The following is a 27,970-nucleotide window of genomic DNA, read 5'->3' on the forward strand; positions in this document are numbered from 1 at the left end:
CTAGCTCACACTTTTTGGGAATCAGTTACACTAATATAGTGATCAGTGCTAAAAAAAATGACACTGGCAGGAAAGGGGTTAACACCAGGGGTGATCCAAGGGTTAAGTGCGCTCCTAGGGAGTGATTCCAAACTGTGTGGGGGATGGATGCACTAGAGGAAGAGAGACATCTGTGTTCCTGATTAGCAGGAACACAAGATCTTTCTCCCTCTGTGACAAAATAGCGGTTTGCCTTGTTTACATAGGCAGACTGCTGTTCTGCCTTTACTCCGAGCGATCGGTGGGTCCCGGCGGCCATCAGACAAGATGATTGGCTCCCGCTGTGTCCAATCAAATCGGAAGCGGGTCGCCGTCGGCGCTCCCTAGACCCAGAGGCGGAAACAACCCCTCAAGTAATGCATTCTATGCATTAAGGTGAAGAACCTTCTATAGTGCAGCAGCCCCCCAGATCCCCCCTTATACTTACCTGAACCTGATCGTTCCAGTGACAGGGACGAGCACAGCAGCTTCAGCCGCTGTCTCGGGTCCTCATTGGATAGACTGATAGCAGCGGGAGCCATTGGCTCCCGCTGCTGTCAATCAAATCCAGTGACACGGGAGACGGGGCGGGGCCTAGTCCTGCTGTCTGTGTCAATGGATGTAGCAGCAGGACTCAGGAGCACACCCACATGGGTGCCCTCATGAAATGCGGCTCTCCGTGGGGGCACTCAAGAAGAGGAGGAGCCAGGAGCGCCGCCAGGGGACCCCAGAAGAGGAGAATAGGGACCACTCTTTGCAAAACCAACTGCACAGAGGATGTAAGTATAACATGTTTGTTATTAAAAAAAAAAAAAAACACGAATCTTTACAGCCCCTTTAATACATTATCAGACATATGAGGCCTTATACAGTATACAGTTCCAATCAAAGTCTATGCATTTAGAAGAATTTAAAAAAAAGTTACCTTTTTTCTGTTTCCCTTTGTCATCTATCTCCTGTTTGGTGGCCATGACTTCAAACAAAGTCTTTAGGATACTCCTTAGGTCACTTGCATAGTTTGTCTGCAACTGATCAGCAACACCTGAGGATGACAATGAGCACAAACATCATCTCCTTTGTGGTCAGGGAACAGTACTGGGCATCATGCAGAAGTGTCTGGAGGTGAAACCATTTTTGCTGCTCATAGCAACAACATTCTCCTTTTCAGCCTCCCAAACGAGCAAGAAACATTGACCATACATGGGTTTTATTAGTGGTTACTCAGAGCACAAAATGACACTTTTTGACCTAACATAAGTAAGTCATTGCTGTCTGGCTCTACAGTAGTATAATAAAAAAAATACAAATTATATATATATATATAGATACACACACACACACAGTATCTCGCATTTTTGTAAATATTTTCCAGCGGTTTAGACATTAATGGCTGTGTGTTGAGTTATTTTGAGGGGACAGCAAATTTACACTGTTAGGGCTCTTTCACACGGGACGGATCCATGATGATCCGCCCCGTAAACATCCGCTTGCTCAGCGGGAATCGCTCCGCCGATCCCCGCTGAGCAGGAAGATGACAGGTCCATCGCTGCACGGGATCGGATGATGACGGACCGTAGAGTCCATCGTCACCCGATCCGATAACGGATGGAAAAATAGGATTTTTTATTACAGCTTAACTGTAAAATCCTTTTCTTTCGACGGACATCACGGGACACAGAGCCACAGTAATTACTGATGGGTTATAGGGTATCACTAGGTATTGGACACTGGTCACACCCTAATCAGGAAGTTCAACCCCCTATATAACCCCTCCCCTTCCAGGGATACCTCAGTTTTGTAGCAAAGCAGTATAGGTGTATTAGAAGAGGAGCGGGACCTCTGTGTCCCGTGATGTCCGTCGAAAGAAAAGGATTTTACAGGTAAGCTGTAATAAAAAATCCTATCTTCTTTTCTCGGACATCACGGGACACAGAGCCACAGTAATTACTGATGGGATGTCCCAAAGCAATGCCAACTGAGGGGGGGGGGGAAATCACAACCAAGTAGGGTGCTATCAGACCTGAGGACCTTGTACCGCTGTCTGCAGCACACTACGCCCAAAGGCGATATCCTCATGCCTTCTCACATCCACCTGATAGAATCTGGTGAATGTATGAACTGAAGACCAGGTTGTGGCCTTGCAGATCTGAGCCATAGAGGACCGGTGATGCACTTCCCAAGAAGCACCAATAGCCCTTGTGGAATGTGCCTTGATCTGAAACGGGGGAACCTTCCGTTTCAAACCGTAAGCTTGAATAATCAACTGTCGAATCCATTTAGAAATGGCCGCTTTTGACGCTGCCTGTCCTCTATTGGGACCCTCCGGCAGCACGAACAAGACATCCGTCTTGCGAATCTGAGCAGTTGCCTCCAGATAGGTCTTGACTGCTCTTACTACATCCAAAGAATGTAATGACCTTTCTTCCGAAGAACAAGGTTCTGGAAAAAAGGAAGGTAGCACAATGTCTTGGTTTAGATGAAAATCTGAAACCACCTTCGGTAAAAAACTAGGATGAGGGCGCAATACCACTCTATACTTGTGTATAATCAAGTAAGGCTCTTTACAGGAAAGAGCTGCTATTTCTGATACTCTTCTAGCAGAAGAGATAGCTACAAGGAAAATTAGTTTTCTCGTCAGTAAGACCAAAGGAATCTGACGTATTGGTTCAAAAGGTTGTTTTTGTAACACCGATAGAACCAAGTTCAAGTCCCAGGGGTGTAGGGGCGCCTTAACCGGAGGATTAAGACGCATCACCCCCTGCATAAAGTTTCGGATCAGAGAATGCGAAGCAAGCGGCCGTTGAAACAACACTGATAAGGCCGACACCTGGCCCTTGATGGTACTCAAGGCCAGCTTCATCTCTAATCCTAATTGTAGAAAATTCAGAATTCTACCTATGACATATTTCCTGGGATGCCAACCCCTGGATTCACACCAGGATACATAAGACTCTATGATAAATCATTCTGGAAGCTGGCTTCCTTGCATTGATCAAGGTAGATATGACAGGACCTGAAAGCCCACGATTTTTCAGAACGTGGGATTCAATAGCCCACCCGTCAAATCTAGCATTTGTAAGGCAGGCTGGAACACCGGACCTTGAGCTAACAGGTCTGGGTGTATCGGTAGGGTCCACCGGGAACCCACCATCATCCCTGCTATTTCTGCTTATCAGGTTCTTCTGGACCAAACGGGGGCCACCAGAAGTGCCGACTTCCCTTCTTGCCTGAGTCTGCGAAGGAGCCGTGGCAGTAGCAGAATGGGAGGGAATGCATAAATCGGTGAGAACCGATGCCACGGAATCACCAACGCATCCGTCCTGCCTGCAAGAGGATCCCAGGCAACCGGTAGGAAGGATTTCCCCTTCTGTAGGTTTTCGGGTATGAGCCATCAACTGAGGCTCTAACGCATGGCATGCGATAGGTGCATTGGAAAGTTTAATGCCTGCACCTTCCTGTTCCAGGTCAACAGAATACTGTGTTGCAACAGTTCTGCTTGGAACTGGGCATAGGGAACTGCTTCGAATGAAGCCACCATCTTCCCCTGCAGCCTCATATAAAGGCGGACAGAAAGACCCTTCTTGGCCCTGACTGTCAGAATCAGCTCCCTTAGAGCAGTGATCTTTGCCTGCAGACACTTCAGTTAAGCAGGAAAACTGGGCACATATAGGCCTGCATCTCTGATGCCTATTGATATCAGAAATTCTCCTCCCTGCAGGACGGAGATTACTGTCTGAATTGATTCCAAACGAAAGGACTGCATCCTTGGGAATCGTTTCAGATCTCTCAAATCCAAAATGGGTCTGTCGTCCCCATTTGGTTTTCGGACCATAGAAAGATTGGAACAGAGTCTCAATCTTTGATCCTTTGTGGGAACCACCACAATGACCTCTTGCGACAAAAGTCGCTTTATCGCTAGAAGGAGCGACTGCTTCTCTTCTGGCTTTCTGGGAACAGCTGATCTGAGGAAACGAGGAGAGGGACATTCTTGGAACTCCAGTCTGTACCCTAAGGTTACCGTGGAGATCACCCATCTGTCCTGGAAGTCCTTCTGCCAGGGCCCTGAGAGCTGCAGCAGTCTTTCCCCCCACTCGAGCGAGCGGGGCGCCCCTTCATGAAGAGGTCTTAGTGTCTTGCTTAGAAGACCTTTTCCCCCAGGATTTCTTGTGTCCCTGGGGTTGACTCTTGTTTCTTGCCCCAGACGGAGGAGACCGTCGTGACTGCCTGGAGGCTGATGCCCCTGGCGCTGGGGAAAGAGTCCGTTTAAAAGAGGGACGCTTACTCTTCTTCTTATCAGGTAAGAGAGTGCTTTTCCCACAGGAGATCGTCTTGATATAATTATCCAAGTCCTCTCCAAACAACCTTTCCCCACGGAAGGGAAACCCAGCTAGAAGCTTCTTACATGGTGCTTCGGCTGACCAGTTTTTCAACCATAAGATTCTACGTATATGCACCAACCCAAGCAAGAGGCGAGAGGTTTGCACGATAGAATCTCTAATGGCGTCAACAGCATAACATAAAGCTGCAGGAAGGTTAGCAAACCCCTGGGCCTGCTGTTCAGGTAATACTTTGATGACCTGTTTAACATGGTCTCTTAAGTATTGACAGACTCCAATCGCTGCTACTGCAGGTTGGGCCACTGATCCTGCTAAAGAGAACATATCTTTCAATAAGAAGTCCATCTTTTTATCCACAGGATCTTTGAGCATCTGAGCGTTGTCTACAGGACAAGTCAGATTACTATTTACAGAGGAAATGGCCGCATCAATGGCCGGTATTCCCCACCTCTTAATAAACTTTTCTTCCATAGGATAAAGTGTAGAAAACTTTCTCGGCGGAAGAAATCGCTTATCTGGGTGATCCCACTCAGAATAAAGCAGCTTTTCAAGTAAATTATGAACAGGAAAAGCATGTGCTGCTTGGAAAGGTTTCAGTGACCCCAAAGCAGAAGAGGTTTCTGTAGTAGTTTCAGGTATGGGCAACTTAAATGTGGAACGGACCAAACCAGTGAGGATCTGCACTAAGACTTTCTCCTCTTGGGAAGTCGCAGAGGGTCGCTCTCCACCTGAATCCTCCGAAGAGGAATCATCTGTCCCATCCCGATCCTCTGAAAGGGATTCATCTCCTTTATCCCAGAGCTCCTCTGACTGAGGGTCTTGGGGAGCAGAGGAAGGCTGTTTTCTTTCACTGAGTGAAGATGTAATCGCGGCCATTAGTTTTTTCTCTAATCCAGAAATGGTTGAGGAAAAAACTTCTTGTGTAATATACACAGGGGCTGAAGTGCCGGTAGCAGATGTAGCCCCTAACCCCAATGGCTCTCCCTGTCCAGCTGCCCCTGGTCCCTCAGGAGGGGATGGTGTAGCAGACAGGGGGGCCTCAGAACCTGAACGAGACCCCCTAGTGCCTCTGGTTCTTGGGGTGCTTGAACCTCTTCTACCCATAGTGCAAAGCAACAAGGTGTGAGGTATCAAAAACGAACACTGACTGCTGAGCGATGTAGTCTGGCTAAAAGCCTTGCTACCAAATGCCCAATCTGGTGTTCTTTAGTGAATGCAGCCTAGGGGAATGCCTGTGTCCCACCTTACATGTGACTGTCAGCTCTGTGTCTCTCCAAAGCTCAGAGCACCTGTACAGTGTGCTTTAAATAGCCATGCTTTCTGGCACTGTGGGCGTCTGGGCACGCTGACGCTGTGCTGACGCCCCACCCCCCCCTTCCCCCCCCTCGTTTTTGAAAAACGAGCGCTTCCCGCGCGAGCCGACCCTTTCTGACAATCCTGAAGGGAGGCTGGGGTTGGGGGAATAAGGAGGAGGCCGGCAGTGATGGGCCCTGCATCGCAATGCGGCTTCGGTGGCGGTAGCGGCTGTGACAGTGCGGTCTCACCCGCCTTACAGCATACCTGAGCCTTTCCCTAGCCTGGGGGGACCATCCCAGCAGAGAAAACCCCCCACCATCTACCTTTGGAGCTGGAGGAAGAGCCAGTGCAGCGGACGCTGAGACAGATCAAACATGAGAAGGTTTGTGCTCTTGGCCGCCCCCGGTGGTCACAATAGGCACAGCATGCATTCACCTTAAAGGAGAAAAGCCACTAGAATTAAAATTCTGTGGAATCTCCTCTTACCTTATCCAGGCCGCAGGGTTCAGTTTACACAGACCCAGCCTTCGCCTCTCACGGTGGGCTCCGTTTGTGAAAAACCGTCAGAGACTGGGGCCCCCATCAGTAGGGGGATCCTTCAGTTCTGGGCCTGTAAAGCACCTCGCCAGAAATTAGGAAGTTTAAAGCCATTTTCTGATCCGCGGGTCCAGCTCTCTAAAAAGAGAAGCGTTACAGGTAAAACCTCGTTTCTTCGGACACGAGGCCCGGGTACCATCCAATTCGGCCATGAAAAGACACTTTGAATGGATCCGGTCGCCTGGCTTGCCCCAGTATAGGATCTTAGAATATTCCTTTTGGAGCTTCAGCACAGGACATCTTTGCACGTCCAACACCTAAGACACTGGTGTAAAAACTGAGGTATCCCTGGAAGGGGAGGGGTTATATAGGGGGTTGAACTTCCTGATTAGGGTGTGACCAGTGTCCAATACCTAGTGATACCCTATAACCCATCAGTAATTACTGTGGCTCTGTGTCCCGTGATGTCCGAGAAAAGAAAGTAGGTTTTTCCTCCGTTACACTTTCGGATCGGAGCAGGTCGGATGTCAGCGGACATGTCACCGCTGACATCCGACGCTCCATAGAGATCTATGGAGGGTCCGTTCAGGTCCGCCTGAAAAACTGACAGGCAGACCTGAACGGATTGTCAGGGTGAAAGAGGCCTTATACAAGCTGTATACTCACTACTTGACATTGTAGCAAAATGTCATTTCTTCAGTGTTGTCACATGAAAAGATATCATAAAATATTTACAAAAAGGTGAGGGGTGTATTCACTTTTGTGAGATACTGTGTGTGTGTATGTATATTTATATATATAAATATTTTGCTTAATGTGAAATCTGCTGTACAGAAATTAGGATTCACTTAGAAGTTTATGGAGCACATTAATGCTCAAAGCTGTACTGTGCATTTATAAAAGGTCACACAACTCCTCAGTGATTTCTAATATTCAAAGCATTATGCATCACAAGGGGCGGGTAATGCGGGCAACATGTAAAAGCAGTAGTAAGTTCATCCAGCAAACATAGCAGCTGTGCTTCAATGAGAAGGTCCTCTCGGTTAACCACCGCAGATTAGGCACACGTCTCTATATATTGACACACAGAGGGTTGTTCCTGAAGCCTATGCTGTGTAACCGCATCTCTCTGCTGCCTGCATCACCAATCACAATCAGTCTTCAATGTAATTTTGCTATTGATTGGTGGCAAGAAAAAGAAAAATCCTGACTTTTTCTTTTTTACTGTACAGACTGGGCTGTTTGTGAGAGGCAGCAAGGAGATTGCAGTGTGTGTCCTTTCCTCCCAAGCAGATACTCTTTAGGATCACCAGTTGTATGGTTCAGTACAGCAATGTTTAAGGCTGGGTTCACATATGTGCGCATTGGATGTGGGTTTTCACTGCATCCAATTCGCATGACAGGCGAGTGTGACCGGCTCTCAATGGAGCCGGTTCACACAGGTCCGGGGCAGCTGCAAAGCGGACTGCAAAAGGATCCTGTGCCTTTTGGTTCTGGTTCAGGTGCAAATTCAGGCAAAAATTCGGACCTGAATCACACCTGAAACGGTGAGCAGAAACGCACTGGACCCCAGGCATAAAACCGTGGCTGCACATATGTGAAGTAAGCAGCTGTTCCCAGGAAACCCTGCTATATTTCCCGCAGGAACTCAAAGACGATCCAAACGAATGTATGAACGAGGCCTCAAAGATGTCAATACCAAGCCAAATGTAGGGTATTTACATTGGCAGAATTTTAAGTGATTGTAAAAGGGCATTTTTTTTAAAATAATAAATATGTTATGGTTACCTGCTCCATGCAATTGTTTTGCACAGGGCAGTCCTGATCCTCCTTGTCTAGGGTTCCTCACTGGCGCGTTTGGCGCCTCCTCTTCTCACAACCCCGACCTGCGCTGCCTGGATCAACAGACTGACAGGGCGGCTCAACCCTACCCCCTGCGCATCACAAACTTTGATTGACAGCACCAGAAGCCAATGGCTCCCGCTGCTACCAATTTGCCCTGTGAGGAGGGAGAGCCGCTGCCCTCATGCACAGTGCTGGATCGAAATGGGGCTTGAGTAAGTATAAGGGGAGGCGGGGGGGGGGGGGGGGGGCTGCACACAGAAGGCTTTTTACCTTACATCAGAGAATGCATCAAGGTAAAAAAAAAAAAAAAAAACCTTCTGCCTTTAGAACCGCTTTAAAAAAGAATGTAAATTTTCTTAAGGAATACAGAGCTGCATTAATTGGTGTTGGTTTTATATCTACCTGGAGTTCAGCTTTAAACATTCATCTCATGTGGGATGTAATGATTACACACCAATGCATAATTCATTTTTTTATGTGAATCTAATTATAATATAAAATAACAAATGTGTGAAAAACGTGTAAGTGAATTGACGCCAACATATTCTATGTGAATGTGTGTTAATCAGATGAGTGATAGGATAGAATTGCTGTATAGAGCTCTGATGAATAGAAGGGAGACAAACCTGAGATGCAGACAAAGAGCCGGTGAATGAGGTCATTACTGCTGTGGAAGCGGGATCTGATCTTTTCTCTGGATGCAATCTTCGCAGCCTGCAAGGCCAGCTGTATTTCCTCCTGATCAATGTCATCCGATGAACAGGAGCTGGTCATCAAGCTGCTGGGAGAACACAAAGGTAAGAGAAAGAAGAACAAGGAGAAAAATGAACGGTGAAAGGCACCCACACTTGTAGCAACATGTTATTAAGGATGATACGGAAAAGGTCACCCGTGTTCCTATATGCGAGAAAAGAGAAAATAGGATTTTTGACTTACCGTAAAATCCGTTTCTCGGAGTTCATCGACAGATACAGTGCTTCTTTATTCAGAACCATAGGGTTATATCGCCTCCTACAGGAGTAGGACACTAGGCAGAAAAAAAGACTTGGCTATGCCCATGGGCAGTCCTAGGTGATATACACCCCCCTCTCTGCTATAGGCCTTCAGTTTTGTCACAAGCAGTGTCAGAAGCATTAAAAACTCCATAGAGGTGGGTGCTGTGTCTGTCAATGAACTCAGAGAAACAGATTTTATGGCAAGTCAAAAAACCTATTTTCTCTCTCGTTCATTGACAGTCAGAGCGCTTCCTTATTCAGAACCATAGGGATGTCCCAAAGCAGTGCCAAACATGAGGGGCGGGGCAGCCAACAGAAAAACAGGCCAACCAGACAATCTGGAGCTCTACAAGAACAGCTGGAACACAACCTGAACAGCAAGAAAACCCCTTCATAAGGGAAAAACCCTTTAGACCGCAGCCTGCCATACCTTGCGGCCAAAAGAGGCATCCGCAGATGCCAGCACATCCACTTTGTAAAATCTGGTGAAAGTGTGCACCAACGACCAGGTGGCCACCTTGCACACTTGCGTCACTGACACCCGATGACGGAAGGGCCAGGAGGCACTCAGCACCCGAGTTTAGTGCGCCTTCACCGGGAGGGGAGGAACCCGACCCCTGACAGAATAGGCCTAAGTCACCGGCTGTCTGATCCATCTAGAAATGGTCGCTGAGGAAGCAGACAGCCCCTTCTTTGGCCTATCCACGATCACGAACAGGGAGTCTGACCTCCAAAAGGACTCAGTGGCCGCCAAATACACCCTGATCGCCGAACCACATCCAAGGTGTGTAAGGCAAATTCCCTCGGATGTTGTGGCCTGGGACATAGGGAAAGCAACACAATGTCATCACTTAAATGGAAATCAGAAACAACTTTTGGAAGGAACGAAGGACAAGGACAAAGAACCACCTTGTCCTTATGAATCACCAGGAAGGGCGTGCAACAGGATAGCGCAGCCAATTCTGACACCCTGCAGGCAGAGGTGATAGCCACCAAGAAGGCCACCTTCTGTGACAGAGTGAGCAGGGGAATTTCTCAAATATTTTCAAACGGAGGCTTCTGTAGAACCGAAAGCACTAGATTCAAGTCCCACGGTGGCAAGGGAGATCGCACCGGTGGAACCACATGTCGCACCCCCTGAATGAAGGTACGCACCAGGGAATGCGAAACCAGGGGGCGTTGAAAGAAAACTGCCAAAGCCGACACCTGGGCCTTGATGGTACTCAAGGCCAAATTCTTTTCAACGCCCCTCTGAAGAAAAGTCAAAATCCAAGTCACCAAAAAGGAACGTGGGTGAAACCCCACTAACTCACACCATGAAATGTACGCTTTCCACGTCCGATGATATACCTTCCTGTAAGTAAACTTCCTAGCTTTGAGTATTGTCTGAATCACTGACGCAGGTAAGCCCCTATCCTTCAACACCTGGCTTTCAACAGCCAGGCCGTTAAAGCTAGCGACGGTAAAGCAGGGTGGAAGATCGGCCCTTGGGATAGCAGATCCTCCCTGAGAGGCAGCCGCCAGGGGGCCTCTGCGACCAGACGCACCAGGTCGGCATACCAGGACCCTGAGGGACGAAAAAACTTTCTGTGTGCCGAGAAGGAAGGACCACGCTTGCGACGTGGCTCCTTCCCCTTTTTTGACTGTGGAAGAAAAGTACTCTTAATGATATCATCCAGAGTGGCCCTAAACAAATGATCCCCTTTGAAAAGCCAGATCAGTTAGGGCTTTTTTAGAGGCCTGCTTCGCAGTCCAACACTTCAGCCACAATACCCGCCGATGCACTACCATTGAAACAGACAGCTAGCTTAGAAAGCAAGGGAGCTGCGTCCAAAGAGACAGACAAACTGCAGCCCCTGTACCAGCTGGTCCACCAATTCAGTGAAGGCAGTATGAAACTGACCACCCTCCAGGTCACGGCGCAACAGATTTGCCCACTCTGTCAGCGTTTGAGACACGAGGGCAATGGCCAGGACCAGCTGAAACGCCAAACCCGCAATAGTGAACACAGTGCGGCTCAGAGACTCTGCCTTCCTGTCAGCTGGATCTTTAAAAGCCGGAGAGTCTTCAACCGGAATCATGGTGGCTTTGTTCAATCGAGAGACCGGAGGATCCACCACTGGTGGAGTCGTCCACTTCTTGAGAAGACTCTCCTCAAAAGGATAACACACAGCGAAGCACTTTGGGACCGCAAAAGTACCCTTCCTTATAGACAAACTTGTCAAAAAAGGAGAGATAAGGAAACACTTTTGCCGCACGAGACGGCTTGTGAGTGCCAAAAGGGACCTGCACCTACGCCGCAGCTGCATCCACCATTTTTAAAGTTTCCCGCACGGATGCTATCAGTGCATCCACCAGCGCCTTCTCGTGGGCAGCCACCGGGGCAGAGGAATCATTCTCACTGTCCAAAAAATCTAGAAGCGCGGCTGCAAACCTCACAGGGTCTGGAATCAGATTCAGGATCTGACGAGACAGATGAAGCAGGGGAAGGCGGGGGACGCTTCTTGCTAGAGCCACCTCCACCCGGGACACAAAGGACTCCAGGGCCGCCGTCAGTGCGTCAACGGATGGCTGGGAACCAGAGGGACCTGCAGCCTCTGATAGGGGGTCAGGTGGGGAAACATGCTCCTGAGACTCCATAAGGAAAGAAGAGACCACTGCAAAGGGACACCCCCCCCGCAACGGTAGCAGTACCAGAACACCAGGACACCCCATAGCCTGCAGCAGAGAGAGGAAGGGACCCCACCAGACTCACCACAGCACCTGCTTAGTGCTTGCTGCCTCAGGTGTAGACCCCCACACATGTTTTGTCTGAGGAAGAGGATAATACAGGAGTCAGCACCGGGTTAAAAGGAGGCGATTCCACCTGCTAAAAACGCCATCTGGGCTACACATTAATGGCCGCCGCTGCTTGAGCACAAAAACCACCAAATCGTGGCCGCCAAGCTACACAAACATGGCCGCCAGCCATAAGAAGTCAGCAGGCACTAGGGGGAAAAGACGCCGGCTATGGCAAAATGGCCACGCTACACGAGGCTGGACCCCAGGAAAGCCTCTGAAAGAAAGAAAGACGATCCAGGCACCGGACCCCAGGGAGCGCCCAGTGCCTCCCCCCCAGTAAGAACTGCAACTGGCAGCGTGCACTCCCTGCCCACCCTGGCGAGACGTTTAACTCGCAGGGCCAGCCCCCGTCTAGTGGGGCTATGTCGCGGCTGACCTAGCACGTAGCTGTGATCTGCACGCGCTCGCTGGCCAGACTGGGGAGACCACTGGATGAAATGTCCAGCCTGTCGCCCAGTCCGGCAGTTGACTGCAGATCTCACCGGAAAAAATCCAGAAAAAAAAACAACAAACAAAAAAATAAAATTTCCCAGGACTAGAGATCCCAGTAGGGAACTAGGTCCTTACTCCTGACTAGCAGACTAGCAGAAAAAAACTGAAAGCCTATAACAGAAAGGGGGGTGTATATCACCTAGGACTGCCCATGGGCGTAGCCAAGTAGGGGGCGATATAACCCTATAAAAAATGTGGTAGATATTCCGGCGCCACTGAATAGATTGAGTCTTTAACTGCTGCAAAGCACTGAAGGGTTACTCCATAACCGCAAAAAAGATAAGTAAATAGTGCTGCGCTGTTATGTATAATCGCTAGTTGATAAGTAAATATAAATAATATTAAACTATTAGTGTAAACTAAAATCCATACATAATTAAATATAAAAGTGACAATGTGCTACAAAATTCATCATAGTGGAAATGACAATAAAGTGCTAAATGCAAAGAAATGGCAGTGTTCACATGTGCAAATTGCAAGTAGATATAATTAAAAATCTTGGTGGGGGGATGGGCCCAAATATTGGATCCCCTCTAAATGATGATATAGAAAGTGTCTTCCTTTTTATTGTGCGGAACAGCACAAAGTGAGTGACTTTTTTTCTTCTGTGCAGAGTATTTTAAAATAGAGAAAATAAAGTGCAAAGTGACTTTTCCACTTCGGTGTGGCACACTATGTTAGGTGGCCTCTTACCTCATGGCTGTAAGGTAACAGCGTATGTATATGGCTTTGGATATCACAGGTGTTCCCACTGTATACCCTGATAGTAATTGTGCTCTTGATCTGGTGCTTTCAGTATAATATTATATACCTGCTCCTTTGCGGCCAATCGCGGTAATGGTATCACTCCCTCAGTTGGTATGTATATAAAATATATTGTAAAGAAGAAGGGGGATTCCAGGTGTTGTACGTTTTTTAAAACATTTTATTATTTAAAAGCTTCAGGTACTCACATTTACAATAGCAGTAAAATTCAAAACCCCACGAGCAGCGAGCTCGCCGATGTAACTTCTGGTGCCTGTGTGTCCCGACGCATATCGTCACAGTCACGTGACTTCATCAGGGGATAAAATCACTGTGCCCCACAGAAGTGAAGTCACTTTTGCACTTTATTTTCTCTATTTTAAATTACTCTGCACAGAGGAAGAAAAGTCACTCACTTTATGCACTTTGCGCTGTTCCGCAATAAAAAGGAAAAGACACATTCTATATCACCATTTAGAGGGGATCCGACATTTGGGCCCATCCCCCCACCAAGACTTTTAATTATATCTACTTGCGATCTATATGCAATTTGCACATGTGCACACTGTTATTTCTTTGCATTTAGCACTTTATTGTCATTTTCCACTATGATGAATTTTGTAGCACATTGTCACTTTTATATTTAATTATGTATGGATTTTAGTTTACACTAATAGTTTAATATTATTTATATTTACTTATCAACTACTGATTATACATAACAGTGCAGCACTATTTACTATTTATTTAGCTATAACCCTATGGTTCTGAATAAGGAAGCGCTGTGTCTGCCAATGAACGAATAAGAAATACAGATTTCTATCACAGAGTAAGAAGTCTGACAGATGCCTGTTCTCAGTTGTCACTCTCAGAGATGTGAAGTGACAATCTCACAATGAGATGCCAAAGCAGCAGATTGCTTTCTAATAACACCAGCACTTACCTCTCAGCATAATCCAAAATCCGTCCAAGAACAAAACTTTCTACAAAGTCACAGCCAGGGTGAAGATACTCTTCACTATTGCAAATTGGATTTTTTTTAAGGGGCATTTTACCTCTGTGTATGTACCCAGAAACAAATTTCATATTTACACCGTAACAGAGAGACATGTTAATAGACAAATAAATTCTTGCAGCGAACTGGGAGGAACAAGACACTACAAGAGCATCAGATTCCCAGCAAACAGTCATTCCAACAGTTCCAAGGTAACAAATCTGCTTCTAAAATCTTAATAAAAACTGATCTCAGATGCTTACACTCACATATGTGGAAGCTACAGTCTCCTCTAAGGCCCCTTTCATACGAAGGGTCCGATCAGGTCCACCTGTCAGTTTTCCAGGCGGACTCGATCGGACCCTCAATTCACCCCTATGGACTGGTGGGAGAAAACAGACTTGTGCCCCTTTACATCCACCTACCTCCAAATCGATCCGGTCTGCTAAAAAAATTTACGGAAGGGGATCCATCCCCCTCCATCTATGTGGGCCTGGAGGACAGTCAGGTGTAAATGGACAGTGGAGTTCGTTTACACCATGTCCATGTCCACTCTGCAGAATCTGAGCAGACACGCTCTGCTTCGATCAGCAGGGGATCAGCAGACAGATTCCCTGCGGATCAAAACGAAGTCCGCCCTGTGTGAAAGGCGCCTTTGGCCTTGTTCAATCAGGGCGTGAAATAAAGTTGTGCATAGATGCGTGCAGGGTCTATTTCTACATGCATCTCTACGCATAATTAAAATGAATTATGCCATTCAGAAAGGCGCGTTGGGGGTCATTATGTAGCTCTGCGTTCAGTAGCATTAAAAAAATAAATTTTAAAAAAGTAGAGCAGAGATGCATCCGTGGCCACACAGATTCTGCCTTTTTACAACAAATATGCATGCAAATGCATTTAAATGCGCATAATCACACTCAAATATGTCTAAGTGCATGTAAACACGTCAATGCATTAAAACATGGCAGATATGAAAGCCTCTAAATGCATTAACTCAATAGATTTAAACATGTCTACACTCTTCTTAACCCATTTAAACTGATGAGGTTTTCAACCAGCAGGAACCTACGCCCCCTTCCAAAAAACACACTTCTGTGTGAACAAGGCTCAGTCAGTGTGTGGTTGTCCCAGCTTCACAGCAGTCTATCGTTTGACCAACTTCTGTTAAATAGATATGTTGGAGAACTTTTCAGTAACAGCGGCTGATCAGGGTGTTGACAGCTGATGGTGCCGCTGTCCAAATACAATGTCCTGGCAGGAGGGAATCGTCAATACACTTTGTGTTATCCTGAAACGCGTAGAAGAGCACGTTTTTGGAGGCATTACTGTATCAGAAATTTTTCTCCTATTTTTATACATTATGACATCAATCTCTGTACCTTAGATCCAGCCCTCTGTAACTGCATCATTGGGTAACTGTGTCCATAAAGGGTGTTGTTTATACGTTGTGCCCACAAAGTCCGCCAATTTTTTGACTTGGTCAATTCTTATATCTATATTTTCTACAATTTTTGAACAGATATAACATAAAGGAAGCAAATAAAAGAAGTCCCTATATTGCAGGGTTAGGCCCCTTTCACACAACTGTTCCAATCAGGTGCACCTGTCAGTTTTTCAGTCTATTTATCTCTATGGACCGGCGGGTGCAAACATTTGTATCTATTTACACCCGCCTACCTCCAATCCGGTCCACTAAAAACAAACTGAAGGGGATCCATTCTTTTCCATGTAGACAGATTGGAGGGCAGTTGGGAGTAAAAGGACAGTAGAGCTGCCCATAGAGTAACTGAGTGGACACAGACCCGTCATCCTCCCGGTCTGCTCAGCAGGGGATGAGTGGACAGATCCCCTACTGATCAGGACGGAGTCCACCCTGTGTGAAAGGGGCCTTAGGCTGCTGAAACTTAAAGAGCACCTGTGTGGATAGAAATATGGGAACTGCCAATGGTGAATATCCTAGAACAAGCATGTTCTTAGGGCTCATTTACACTTGCATTAGTACTCTGTACAGCAATTGATTGACCACTTTTCAGAGGGTATTTGACAGATGTCATCTCCTACCTACCTGTTTTGACCAAAAAAGTCCAAACCAATGAATGGCTCACATTTGGCGAGTGGCAACAGGGGATCATTTTTGCCCCGTCACAATACAAAACATATGTATACCACAAAGCTCAACCACCTGCTTGTCAATTGGGCCACCGTTCCCAATGTGACATCCGTGTGGGTGCAGTTACACAGCCCAGAATACATCAAGGGGCCCTGAACACAGGGTATGAATTCCTATTGAATGAGGCCTTACTCCTCTTTCATGGTTTTCTATATTATGTCCCCTGTGCAGGCCATAACAGGCCCGTTTTCCCTGATGTCTGACTCTATGGGTCTCATTAGTACAGACAGTACTGCTCACAGCCATGTACAAATCTTACTGCTTAATTATACTCAAATAAATTTAGCTGCCTTGCAGCGCCAGCATAATAGATATATTTATTATAGAGGCCTAATCCTGAAATCAATGTAACTACAAGAAACATGTCAGCATGCAGAATCAATCTGATGGTGTAAGCAAAAACAATTATGTGTCATTAATAGGATTAGCAACTTCAGATAATTAGTCATTTTAGGCAGCTGACACAGACACTTCTGTTCCCTGGACTTCAATAGTATCCAATGCTCCTACCCAATGATTCAGCATCGGCTGAGCTGTTCAATAATCAGGAGGAGCTACCACATACATATATGTAGATTACTACAACACTGATGGGTGACACACACATGATCAGCTGTTTCTAGGGTCATCATGCAAGTCATTATGTGCAAGACTAAAAAAAAAGATTGGGAAAATAAAACTGCAAATCCTTCTCTTCAGCATGGCATAGGATTCAATGGAGGGCATGGCCACAGACACAAGCAGCTCCCAACAATATGAGGGTTTGTTCACACCATGTGCATTGAGTTGCATTGATCAACGCAGGATCAACACAAGGACCCAAGACCACGATTGAGCATTAACTGCCAGGGAGCTAGGATTTTCGGAAGGTCGGTTATTATAGCATATATACACTTATCAGCCATACCTTTACGACCACCCACCTAAAATTGAGTAGGTCCCCTTTTTTCCAATAAAACAGCCTGACCCGTCAAAACATGGATCCCACTAGACCTCTGAAGGTATCCTGTGGTATCTGACACCAAGCCGTCAGTAGCAGATCCTTTAAGTTGTAAGATGGGGCCTCCATGGATCAGACTTGCTTTTCCAGCACATCCCACAGATGCTCAATTGGACTGAGATATGGAAAATTCAGAGGTCAAGTCAACACCTCAAACTTGTTGTGTTCCTCAAACCATTCTAGAATCATTTCTGTAGTGTGGCAGAGCAAATTATCCTGCTGAAAGAGGCCACTGTCAGTTGCCATAGTTGCAGTACTTGGTCAGCAACTATGTTTAGGTAGGTGGTACGTGTCAAAGTACCATTTCCACATGAATGGCAAGGCTTAAGGATTCCCAGCAGAACATTACCTAAAGCATTCCCAAAAACACTGCCTCCTCCGGCTTGCCTTCTCATAATGCATCCTGGTGCCATCTCTTCCCCAGATAAGTGACACGCACCCGTCCATCTTCACTAAGTGAAAGAAAATGTGATAATCAGACCAGGCAACCTTCTTCCACTGCAACGTGGTCCAGTTCTGATGCGAGCATGCCCATTGTAGACTCTTTTGGCCATGGACACGGGTCAGCATGGGCACCCTGACCGATCACACAACAAACTGCGACTGGTGTATACGGTGTGTGTGTTGAAATTTTCCACATTTTGTCATGTTACAAGCAAAAACTTAAGTGTATTTTATTGGGATTTTATGTGATAGACCAACACAAAATGTCACATAATTGTGAAGTGGAAGAAAAAAGATAAACTGTTTTCAAAATGTTTTACAAATAAATATGTGAAAAGTGTGGTGTGCATTTGTATTCAGCCCCCCTAATGCCGCATACACACGATCGGACATTGATCGGACATTCCGACAACAAAATCCATGTTTTTTTTCTTTTTTCCGATGGATGTTGGCTCAAACTTGTCTTGCATACACACGGTCACACAAAGTTGGTCGGAAATTGCAAACGTCAAGAACGCTGTGACGTACAACACGTACGACAAGCCGAGAAAAATTAAGTTCAATAGCCAATGCGGCTCTTCTGCTTGATTCCAAGCATGCGTGGAACTTTGTGTGTCGGAATTGTGTACACACGATCGGAATTTACGACATCTTGTTGTCGGAAAATTTGAGAACCAGCTCTCAAATTTTGTGACGGAAATTCCGATGGAGCCTACACACGGTCGGAATTTCCGACAAAAAGCTCCCATCGAACATTTTCCATCGGAAAATCCGACCGTGTATACGGGGCATTAGTCAATACTTTGTAGAACCACTTTTTGCTGCAATTACAGCTGCAAGTATTTTTGGATATGTCTCTACCAGCTTTGCACATCTAGAGAGTGAAATTTTTGCCCATACTTCTTTGCAATATAGCTCAAGCTCTGTCAGATTGGATGGAGAGCATCCGTGAACATCAAATTTCAAGTCTTGTCACAAATTCTCAATTGGATTTAAGTCTGAACTTTGACTGAGTCATTCTAACACATGAATATGCTTTGATCTAAACCATTCCATTGTAGCTCTAGGTGTATGTTTAGGGTTGTTGTCCTGCTGGAAGGTGAACCTCTGCCCCAGTCTCAAGCGTTTTGCAGACACTAACAGCAGTGGCCGCCCATGCATTTTGGGCGCACAGGCACCGCCCCCCCCACCATCCCTGCCGCCGGCCGCCTCCTTATCCATGCGCCATCCCCTTTCAGGACGCCATACACATGGATTCCTCTGGTGGGGGTGTTTTGGTTTTTTTTAAGCACCTGATCAGAGCCAGAGGCTCTAATAGGCTTCAAAAAAGAGTGGGCTCAATTGTGTGACCACAGCGAATGAATTTTGCTATTTTTCACACAGTGCTTCCCGCGAATCAGGAGTCAGGCTGGTGAGACCTGTTTCCCGATTGGCCAGGCGATCCTATTGGATGCCTAGCGGTGACTTGGCAAGCAGAGAAACGGCTGTGGGGGTGACACAGACACAGGACAGGACGATCCTTTCCACAGAACGGTAAGTGCCGGACCGCGTGTGTGTGGCGTCAGTGGAGCGGGCAAGCCTCGTGCTGAACCTCCCATCGGGGGTAAAGTGGTGTCATTGGAGCGAGCAAGCCCTGTGTCGGACCTCACGCGGGGGGTTCTTCTGCTGTGCTGTGAGTACCGTGCTGGAGGAGGGTGCCGTCTGTGGAGCGAGCACCGCGAAAGGGGGGGTCTATATACACCTATTTGTAATACTGGGCCATATACGCCTATCTGTAATGCTGGGCCATACACGCCTATCTGTAATGCTGGGCCATATACCCTGATCTGTGAGGCTGGGCTATATACTCCTGTCCTGTGATGCTGAGCTGTATACTCCTGACACTATAGGTGGAAGCAAGTGGGAAACAGAGGACGGATTGGGTGGATTCTATAAGGGGTGGGGCTTATGAGAAGTGGGAGGAGTAAAAAAAGTTAGGGCAGGGTCTGGCGCCCCTCCATTCTAAAACTTCACCAGCCGCCACTGTCCAGCAGGTTTTCTTCTAAGATTGCCCTGTATTGGGGGCGGAGCTAGCGTGCGGCATGTGAGGAGTGCGGGACCGGAGGCTCCGTCTGCAGACTGACAATCCTGCAGTGATCCTGGGACAGCGGCACCCAAATTTTGTGCTCAACTGCGGGGGATGTGTGTTGGGACCCCTCGGGCATCTCTGGGGATGCTTAAGTACGGACCCCTCTGTCCAAAAACGCCTGGAGAACAGCTGGCACAATTCGCCTGGGGCTCTCAAAATGGCGCCGGAACACAGGAGGAGGAGGAATGGCCGCCGCTCCAAAGATCTATGGAGACACCGCTGCAGGCGTCTCCCCCACAGGACAGAGTCCTAAGCCCCAGAGAGCGGCAGTGATAAGAAGGGGGAGATAGCTGGACAGACTGAGGGATCACTGGGCCAGAACTGACAGGGAGGTGGAGGGGGAGGATGAGTCATCCCTGACCCAGATCATGGCGGCCATACAGGGGTGCCAGAACAAACTAATTGACCACTTTGAGGAGCTCAGAATGCAGTTCTCCTTCATGAAACATGACATGCAGAAGTTAAGGGAGAAGGCACAGACCACTGATCGCCGTGTTTCCTCCCTGGAAGATACTGTCAGGCCCTTAGATACTGCTGCACAGGTGACCAAAAAGACTTTGTCTGAATACACTTTAAAGATGGCCGTCATGGAAGACTGCATGAGAAGGAACAATATAAGGCTGGTGGGGTTTCTGGAGGGAGTGGAGGGAAAGCACCCAGTAGAATTTCTAGAGAAATGGCTGATTGATAACATGGCGCCTGATACCTTTACCAAAATGTTTGCTATTGAAAGTGCACACCGTATCCCAGGCCGGGCCCCCCCGAAGGGAGCCCCCCCCAGATCTATGATAGTGAAAGTGCTCCATTTCCGGGACCGGGAGAATATCCTGCGGGGAGCCAGAACGGGCCCTGGGATGACATCTGATGGCAATCGAATATCAATATACCCTGATTTTTCTGCAGCCACCCAGAAACAGAGGGCTTCCTTTCAGCCCATAAAGAAAAGATTGCGGGACCTCAACCTGATCTACAGTATGCTGTATCCGGCCAAGCTGCGTATAGTGGAAAATGGGAAAACGTACTTCTTCACTAACCCCACTGAGGCTTCAGAGTGGTTGGACACTCGTGGTCGTCAGAGAGATAGGGCCTCTTCTCGTCCGCCCTGATAAAAATGTGTGGAGCAAGTTATGTGTGAGAACATAATAGTAGGAATGACAGAGACTGCCTATCTGAATGTCTCCTATGGGTTTTTTATTTTTTTCTCTTTTTCCTTTTTTTTTTTTTCACCTCTAATGTCCATTTGAAATTAGTTTTGCACCTGTGCAATTTTCTCTCTCATTTTCTTTTTTGTGAGGGGAAGAGAGGGGAAACTGGGAGTGTTATTATTCCACCGTTGTTCCTGGGACACATGTTCAAGTTTTACTGGAGGACATTTTTTTGTCGAAGGCACTGACATGGAAGGTCCTTGGTCATATAGACACTGCCGCTGACCTGTGCCAGTAAGCTGAGAAGAGTCTGCAGACTGCTCTTGATGTTGCAATTCTAACCAAGGGTTCTTTGTTAAACAAAATGAAGGGTTTTTTGTATTTCTATTTTTTAATGTTTTTTATTTTTACTTTTGCTACAGTGAGGCCGGTTGCTCTAGTGTAACCTGCCTTAAATGACTGGTTAAGTCGCATCTCTGCTGCCTATTTGAATTACGGTTATGGGAAAAAAGTACCTTGCATTTTGGGGCCGGGTGCGGGGAGGGGGGTGGGGGAAGGTTGGGGGTTTCCTTATGTTGGGGATTTCATGTCTGTTCTCGGTAGGGATTATCCACATTTGGTCTACCTACCGGAAACAGACATTACCTGGGGAGGGTGGGAAGGGAGGTATTATTAGCTGGGTTATTCGGTTGTTTTTTTGTTCTGTTACTGTGTTTAAGAAGGAAAAAAAAGCACATGTACCTCAATTTATGACAGGGATGGAGACCTGTTTGGCTCAGATAAGTGAGCATTGATATGTACAATGTTATTGTTGATTTTGGATGTTGGTCTCTTCATTGAATTTGGATGTAATTCTTATGTGATGTATTGTATGAATAATACTTATGTGCGCAATAAAAAATTTTTGGAAAAAAAAAAAAAAGATTGCCCTGTATTTGGCTCCATCCATCTTCTCATCAACTCTGATCAGCTTCCCTGTCCCTGATGAAGAAAAGCATCCCCACAACATGATGCTGCCACCACCATGTTTCACAGGATGGTGTGTTCATGGTGATGTGCAGTGTTAGTTTTCTGCCACACAGCGTTTTGCTTTTCGGGCAAAAAGTTCCATTTTGGTCTCATATGACCAGAGCACCTTCTTCCACATCTTTGCTGTTTCCCCCACATGGCTTCTCGCAAACTGCAAATGGGACTTCTTATGACTTTCTTTCAACAATGGCTTTCTTCTTGCCACTCTTCCATAAAGGCCAGATTTGTGGAGTGCACAACTAATAGTTGTCCTGTGGAGAGATTCTCTCACCTGAGCTGTGGATCTTTGCAGCTCCTCCAGAGTTACCATGGGCCTCTTCACTGCTTCTCTAATTAATGCTCTCCTTGCCCGGCCTATCAGTTTAGGTAGACAGCCATGTATTGGTAGGTTTGCAGTTGTGCCATGCTCTTTTCATTTTCAGATGATGGATTGAACAGAGCTCTGTGAGATGTTCAAAGCGCGGGATAGTTTTTTATAACCTAACCCTGCTTTAAACTTCTCCACAACTTTATCCCTGACCGGTCTGGTGTGTGCCATGGCCTTCATGATGCTGTTTGTTCACTAAGGTTCTCTAACAAACCTCTGAGGCCTTCACAGAACAGATGGATTTATACTGAGATTAAATTACACACAGGGGGGCTCTTTTTACTAATTAGGTGGCTTCTGAAGGAAATTTGTTCCACTAGATTTTAGTTAGAGGTATCAGAGTAAACGGGGCTGAATACAAATGCACGCCACACTTTTCACATATTTATTTGTAAAAAAAGTTGAAAACCATTTATCATTTTCCTTCCACTTCACAATTATGTGCCACATTGTGTTGGTCTATCACAAAAAATCCCAATAAAATAGATTTACGTTTTAGGATGTAACATGACAAAATGTCAAAAATTTTAGGAGGTATGAATACTTTTTCAAGGCACTGTACATATATATATTATATAAGATATTATTTTTGAGAACTGTGATGGAACGAGACCTATTCCAAGAAAGTTCTCCTAATCTATGCACTGATCTGGTTGGAAGTCTTTATTATTACTTAATTCCTATTTAACCACAGTATAAATGGCTATACTTTCTTATTGGCGTCCCAAGCCCTAATTCATAGCAGTTATGGTTTCCATATACTGCACTGATTATGAATCTAAAAGCCTAAAATAACTTTTTTCCAGTTTGGAACAAAATGGCTCTATAATATCAGGCTATATTTCCACTACACAACAGCCCACTGTCCTAAAATAAGCAACATAAGGCTCCACTGTGCTATAGAAATAAATATACATTCTGTCCGGTGATACTGGATCATACAATTTTATCAAGGCGCTTTTCGATGTTCCTAGATGTAAGTGCATATTGGGATTTTGAATAAAGGCACAGTTTTTACATACTTCACTATGCTCTGCACCTTTTTATCTCTTTGATGGTAACACTGGTGGTTCAATCTGAGACGGAGCTTGTACCCTTGGAAGCCATAAAGAGGTCATTGAATTTAGTGCTTCTGACCATTTAAAATTTCATGATCCACACTGTTTGGTAAGAGGCCTTTTTTTAAATGTGGTGCATGGTGGTGGAAGCACTGTTTTATACTTTGAGAATAAAATGTGGATTTACATCAAGTCAACACATTGAGGGTTATTTACCAAAGGCAAATTCACTTTGCACTACAAGTGCACTTGGAAGTTCAGTCACTGTAGATCTAAGGGAGCATGCAAGGAAAATAAAAAACAACATTTTAGCTAGCACATGATTGGATGATAAAATCAGCAGAGCTTCCCCTCAGATCTACAGTGACTGCACTTGCAGTGCACTTGTAGTGCAAAGAGGATTTGCCTTTAGTAAATAACCCCCATTGACTGTTTTTCCTCTTTAAATCCTTGGTGGTCTTTTAAGGACTTAGTCTAGGATTGTTTTGTTGCACTCTGCCTTTAATGTATATACAGTATATGGTTCATAGTTTGAGGCACTTTGCACTTTATTACATATAAATTATATTTTCACTATTTGTTTTGATGGTGTTAATTTTTTATTTGTATTTATGCTTAGAACTTTCATGGTTTTTTAATATTTTTACACATTTGGATCCACTATAAGTTTAGCCGATTAAGTTTTGGCCCAAGATGACTTTAAATTTAATTATTTAAGTAATAATAATAATAATAATAATAATGAGATCTTATTTAAAGCAGGCTCTCACTGGAACACTACCTCAGAAGAGGACACTGGGTAAATTGTGCTTCCATGCTAGATCAGAGACCTATAGAACGAACAAACTGGCAGACGCCAACAAATCTGATGCATTAAAAGTGTGAGAGGGCAGTTGAAGCCAGATTTAAAATTCTCCTTAATTTACATGCTTGGTAACCAGTATTCAACCCAACGAAAGAAAGAACCCTTCACCCAACCCTAATGATGGCTACATTTTGTGTGCATACAAGCTTTAGTTTCTGCCAGTGCCCCCCCCCCCCCCCATGTAATATGGCTGCCTAATCCGAAAGAAAGACTCTGATTTCTAAGCTTGCAGATCGGTCCCATGGAAGTCTAAACTTTTCCTACTGCCACACTTCTGAGAAGTGTCTGACCTTTCTAACCATTTGGCCAATCCAACAGAAGTGCACCTAATAGAACGCTAGCTGCTGCAGACAGGAGAAACCACAGATATGGTATCTCTTATCTCCTTTCAGCAGCCTGTACTCTCTTTCTCATGATCTGTCAGCCACTGTGCAGGGAACGATGGGAATTTAATATGAAGGAAGATTATAGATAACAATCTGGTAATTGGCACAGCTGCAACATATCAAATCTTGACTTTTTTCTCTTAGTCAAGTTTCCAGTCTCACCTTCTTAAATGAATAATCTATATGTTCGATGCATATGTTTGATGGAAGGTCCATCACAGTGGTGTGATGAATAATTTTTAAGCAATGCCTGTGTCTTGCAACTTCTAATTTATTCTTCAATATTTAGAAAATTCACTTTATTGATACAGTAAAACCTTGGTTTGCGAGTAAAGTGGTATACAAGCATTTTGCAAGACGAGCAACATTTAAAAAAAAAATTGAACTTGATATACGAGCGATGTCTTGCTATAAGAGTAGCGTTGAGCATTATTATCACAGTTTTAATGTAAAAAAAGTGGAATGACACTCACAATGTTAAAAACAATATCCAGCGTTAGGGAGTCCGCGTAAACCCGCTGGTGTGTACAGTATGTGGCCAGAGGTCTGGAAGAGCTGGTGGCTCCCAGCGCTTCCTGCAGAACTCGGATGACACTCCCAGCCGGGTGGGGCGAGCATATCGCGAGTTCGGAGCACCTAGAAGTGATGTTATCAGTTCCCCAGCGTCTCCAAGTTCTCCAGGAAGTGCTGGAAGCCACCAGCGCCCCTGGACCTCTGACCACGTACTGTATACACCAGCGGGTTTACATGGATGAGCATCAGACTCCTTATAAGGCTGGATATTGTTTTTAACATTGTGAGTGTCATTCCACTTATTTTTACATTAAAACTGTGATCATACTACAGTACACTTGGCGCTGCTCTTTTTGTTCTTTGTGTCACCCGATTAGGACTTTTCAACAGAAACAACACCTGTTAAATTGTTTTTATATGAATAAATGGTTGTGTAACGATTCATCTGAGTTTCCATTATTTTTTTATGGGGAAATTCACTTTGATATATAAGTGCTTTGGATTACAAGCATGTTTCCGTAAAGAATTATTATCGCAATCCAAAGTTTTACTGTATTTATAAAAGCTCACCTGAAATACCAAGCTCAGACTGGCACAGCCTGGCATTTTTTTTAGCCCCACTGTGGGCAAAATATTTATTCCCACCCATCTCTAACCCATCTTGCAGGACAGCAAGACATACTCATCTAAGTCTGCCATACGGGTCCCTTGTTCCTGCTGTTTCTGGGTGTGGGGCACTGCTGTTCCAGAGCGTCAAATGCATCCAAAACCACCAGTTCCTCCACTGATGTCACTTCTCTTCTGGATCCTAGGAGGACCCTGCTGCTGAACAGAACAACAGAGGCATCTGTGTCTTGCAGGCAGCAACGTGGACACCCCAAGAAGGACCCCACCAAAAGTAAACAAAGGAGGAGGGAAGACTTGGGACCAGGGTGGATAAAAATCAATGATTAAAAAAAATATATTTTTTTGATTTAAATCATATTTTTTTTTATTTTTATTAATTTCACTTTAATAAAATGCATTTGGAGTAAAAATCTATCTAAAGATAGTTTTCTAGATACATTAATAATTTAGTTTATTCAGCATGAAATGGAACTTAGTTATGCAGCATGAGGCTGTATATTCTGCAATATTTAAATTTTTGGTAAACTCATTTAATGAAACCAAGCTGAGATAACATGCATTGCATTGACCCATTCACACAATTTCACAGTAACATGAGATAATATAAAGTTCAGGAATATTAATTTATCCCATTGTTTTGCAAATCTATGTACACTACAAACTGTATGATTGAATTGGTTCTGATATCGCTGTTTTACTAACCTGACAGCTTATTATTCTAAATAGAAAACCTTCATTTGGTTCATAAATATTAAAGATTCTAACTACCAGCTAGAATAAGTACTTAGATTTAAAGAGCACCTCTCATTTTAGATCCATCATGGCAGCGCCTGATAGCAGGCATCCACTCACCTGCTGCCGCAACATCCCTCACCTTGTTGTGCCACTGCATCACACGCCGTCCCATTAAAGTGAATGGGACTGTCGCTGAGCCAACAACAGGTCCGAGGAGGAGTTGTTGGGGGACAGATGACAGTTGCTCTTTAAAAATCATGATTTAAATCGACTTGATTTAGAGCCCTTGCACACTGGGGCGGGGGGCGGCATCGGCGGTAAAACGCCGCAATTATTAGCGGCGTTTTACCGTCGGTATGCAGCCACTAGCGGGGCGGTTTTACCCCCCGCTAGCGGCCGAGAAAGGGTTAAATACCACCGCAAAGCGCCTCTGCAGAGGCGCTTTGCCGGCGGTATAGCCGCGCCTTCCCATTGATTTCAATGGGCAGGAGCGGTAAGGGAGCGGTACACACACCGCTCCTTCACCGCTCCGAAGATGCTGCTGGCAGGACTTTTTTTACCGTCCTGCCAGCACATCGCTCCAGTGTGCAAGCCCTCGGGGCTTTCACATTGGAATGAAAGCAGCGGCACTTTCGGGGCGGTTTGCAGGCGCTATCATTAGCGCAATAGCACCTGCAAACCGCCCCAGTGTGCAAGGGCTCTTAAATCAAATCCACCCTGCTTGGGACCTGAGCAATATGCTACTGTCGCTAAAAACTGTGTGTTTTTTTGTTTTTTACTTCGCAATTAGTTAGAGCACTGGACTCCAAACTTTTCAGTACAGGGTCCACATTGTACATTTTACAAATATTTGAGGGCTGAAAAAAAATCAGTTTTATAAATGAACAAATCAAATTTAAATGATTAAATAGGTTTTACTTAAAGTTTTTTTTTAATCATCATGAAGTGATTTGGAACAGAAAAAAACGTCACCAAAAAAATTAGCCCATCGGGGTTCCGCCATACACTGGAGTTCCCATCAAAGTCCCCCCTTACCTCACAGTGCCCTTCTTAAATCAGGGTCTCCAATAATACACGAGAGGGCTGGAAAAAATCTTGCAGTGAGCCATAGTTTGGAGATCCCTGAGTTAGAGGTAGGGAAGTTATCATTACCCTTGTGAGAGGTTTCAAAGTGAAACTATAATGGCTTGGGTTCATTTTATCTATGTTTTTATATCTTTTTTACTTTCTATAGAATATCTTTATTATAAATATTTAATAGGCGTGCACTCATATTTACAAAGCATTATGGGTTTTCTAAAAAAAAAAACCAAAGCAGAGCAAAAGTGGTTTACTTTCAGACTCTGGCTCTGATTGAAATTGCTGTCCATTCACCTGTGCATAAAAAAACAGCTTGAGCTGTTG

General features: G+C 45.4%; 1 protein-coding gene across 4 annotated transcripts in view; it reads right to left on the reverse strand.

Annotated features, from left to right (window-relative positions):
• The window catches only part of ZFYVE28 (zinc finger FYVE-type containing 28), a 331,742-nt gene that overhangs the window by 41,890 nt on the left and 261,882 nt on the right, over positions 1-27,970 (reverse strand). For 2 of the 4 annotated variants that reach the window (XM_073610911.1, XM_073610908.1), the window contains 2 exons: positions 8,660-8,811; positions 944-1,060 (listed from right to left, as the gene is read on the reverse strand). In XM_073610911.1, the coding sequence (XP_073467012.1) occupies positions 944-1,060; positions 8,660-8,811 (269 nt within the window). Of the gene's footprint in view, positions 1-943; positions 1,061-8,659; positions 8,815-27,970 lie in introns of all 4 variants that reach the window. The other 2 variants (XM_073610909.1, XM_073610907.1) reach the window with 1 other exon arrangement.

Source organism: Aquarana catesbeiana, linkage group LG01, assembly GCF_042186555.1.
Source record: "Aquarana catesbeiana isolate 2022-GZ linkage group LG01, ASM4218655v1, whole genome shotgun sequence".
Taxonomy (NCBI): domain Eukaryota; kingdom Metazoa; phylum Chordata; class Amphibia; order Anura; family Ranidae; genus Aquarana; species Aquarana catesbeiana.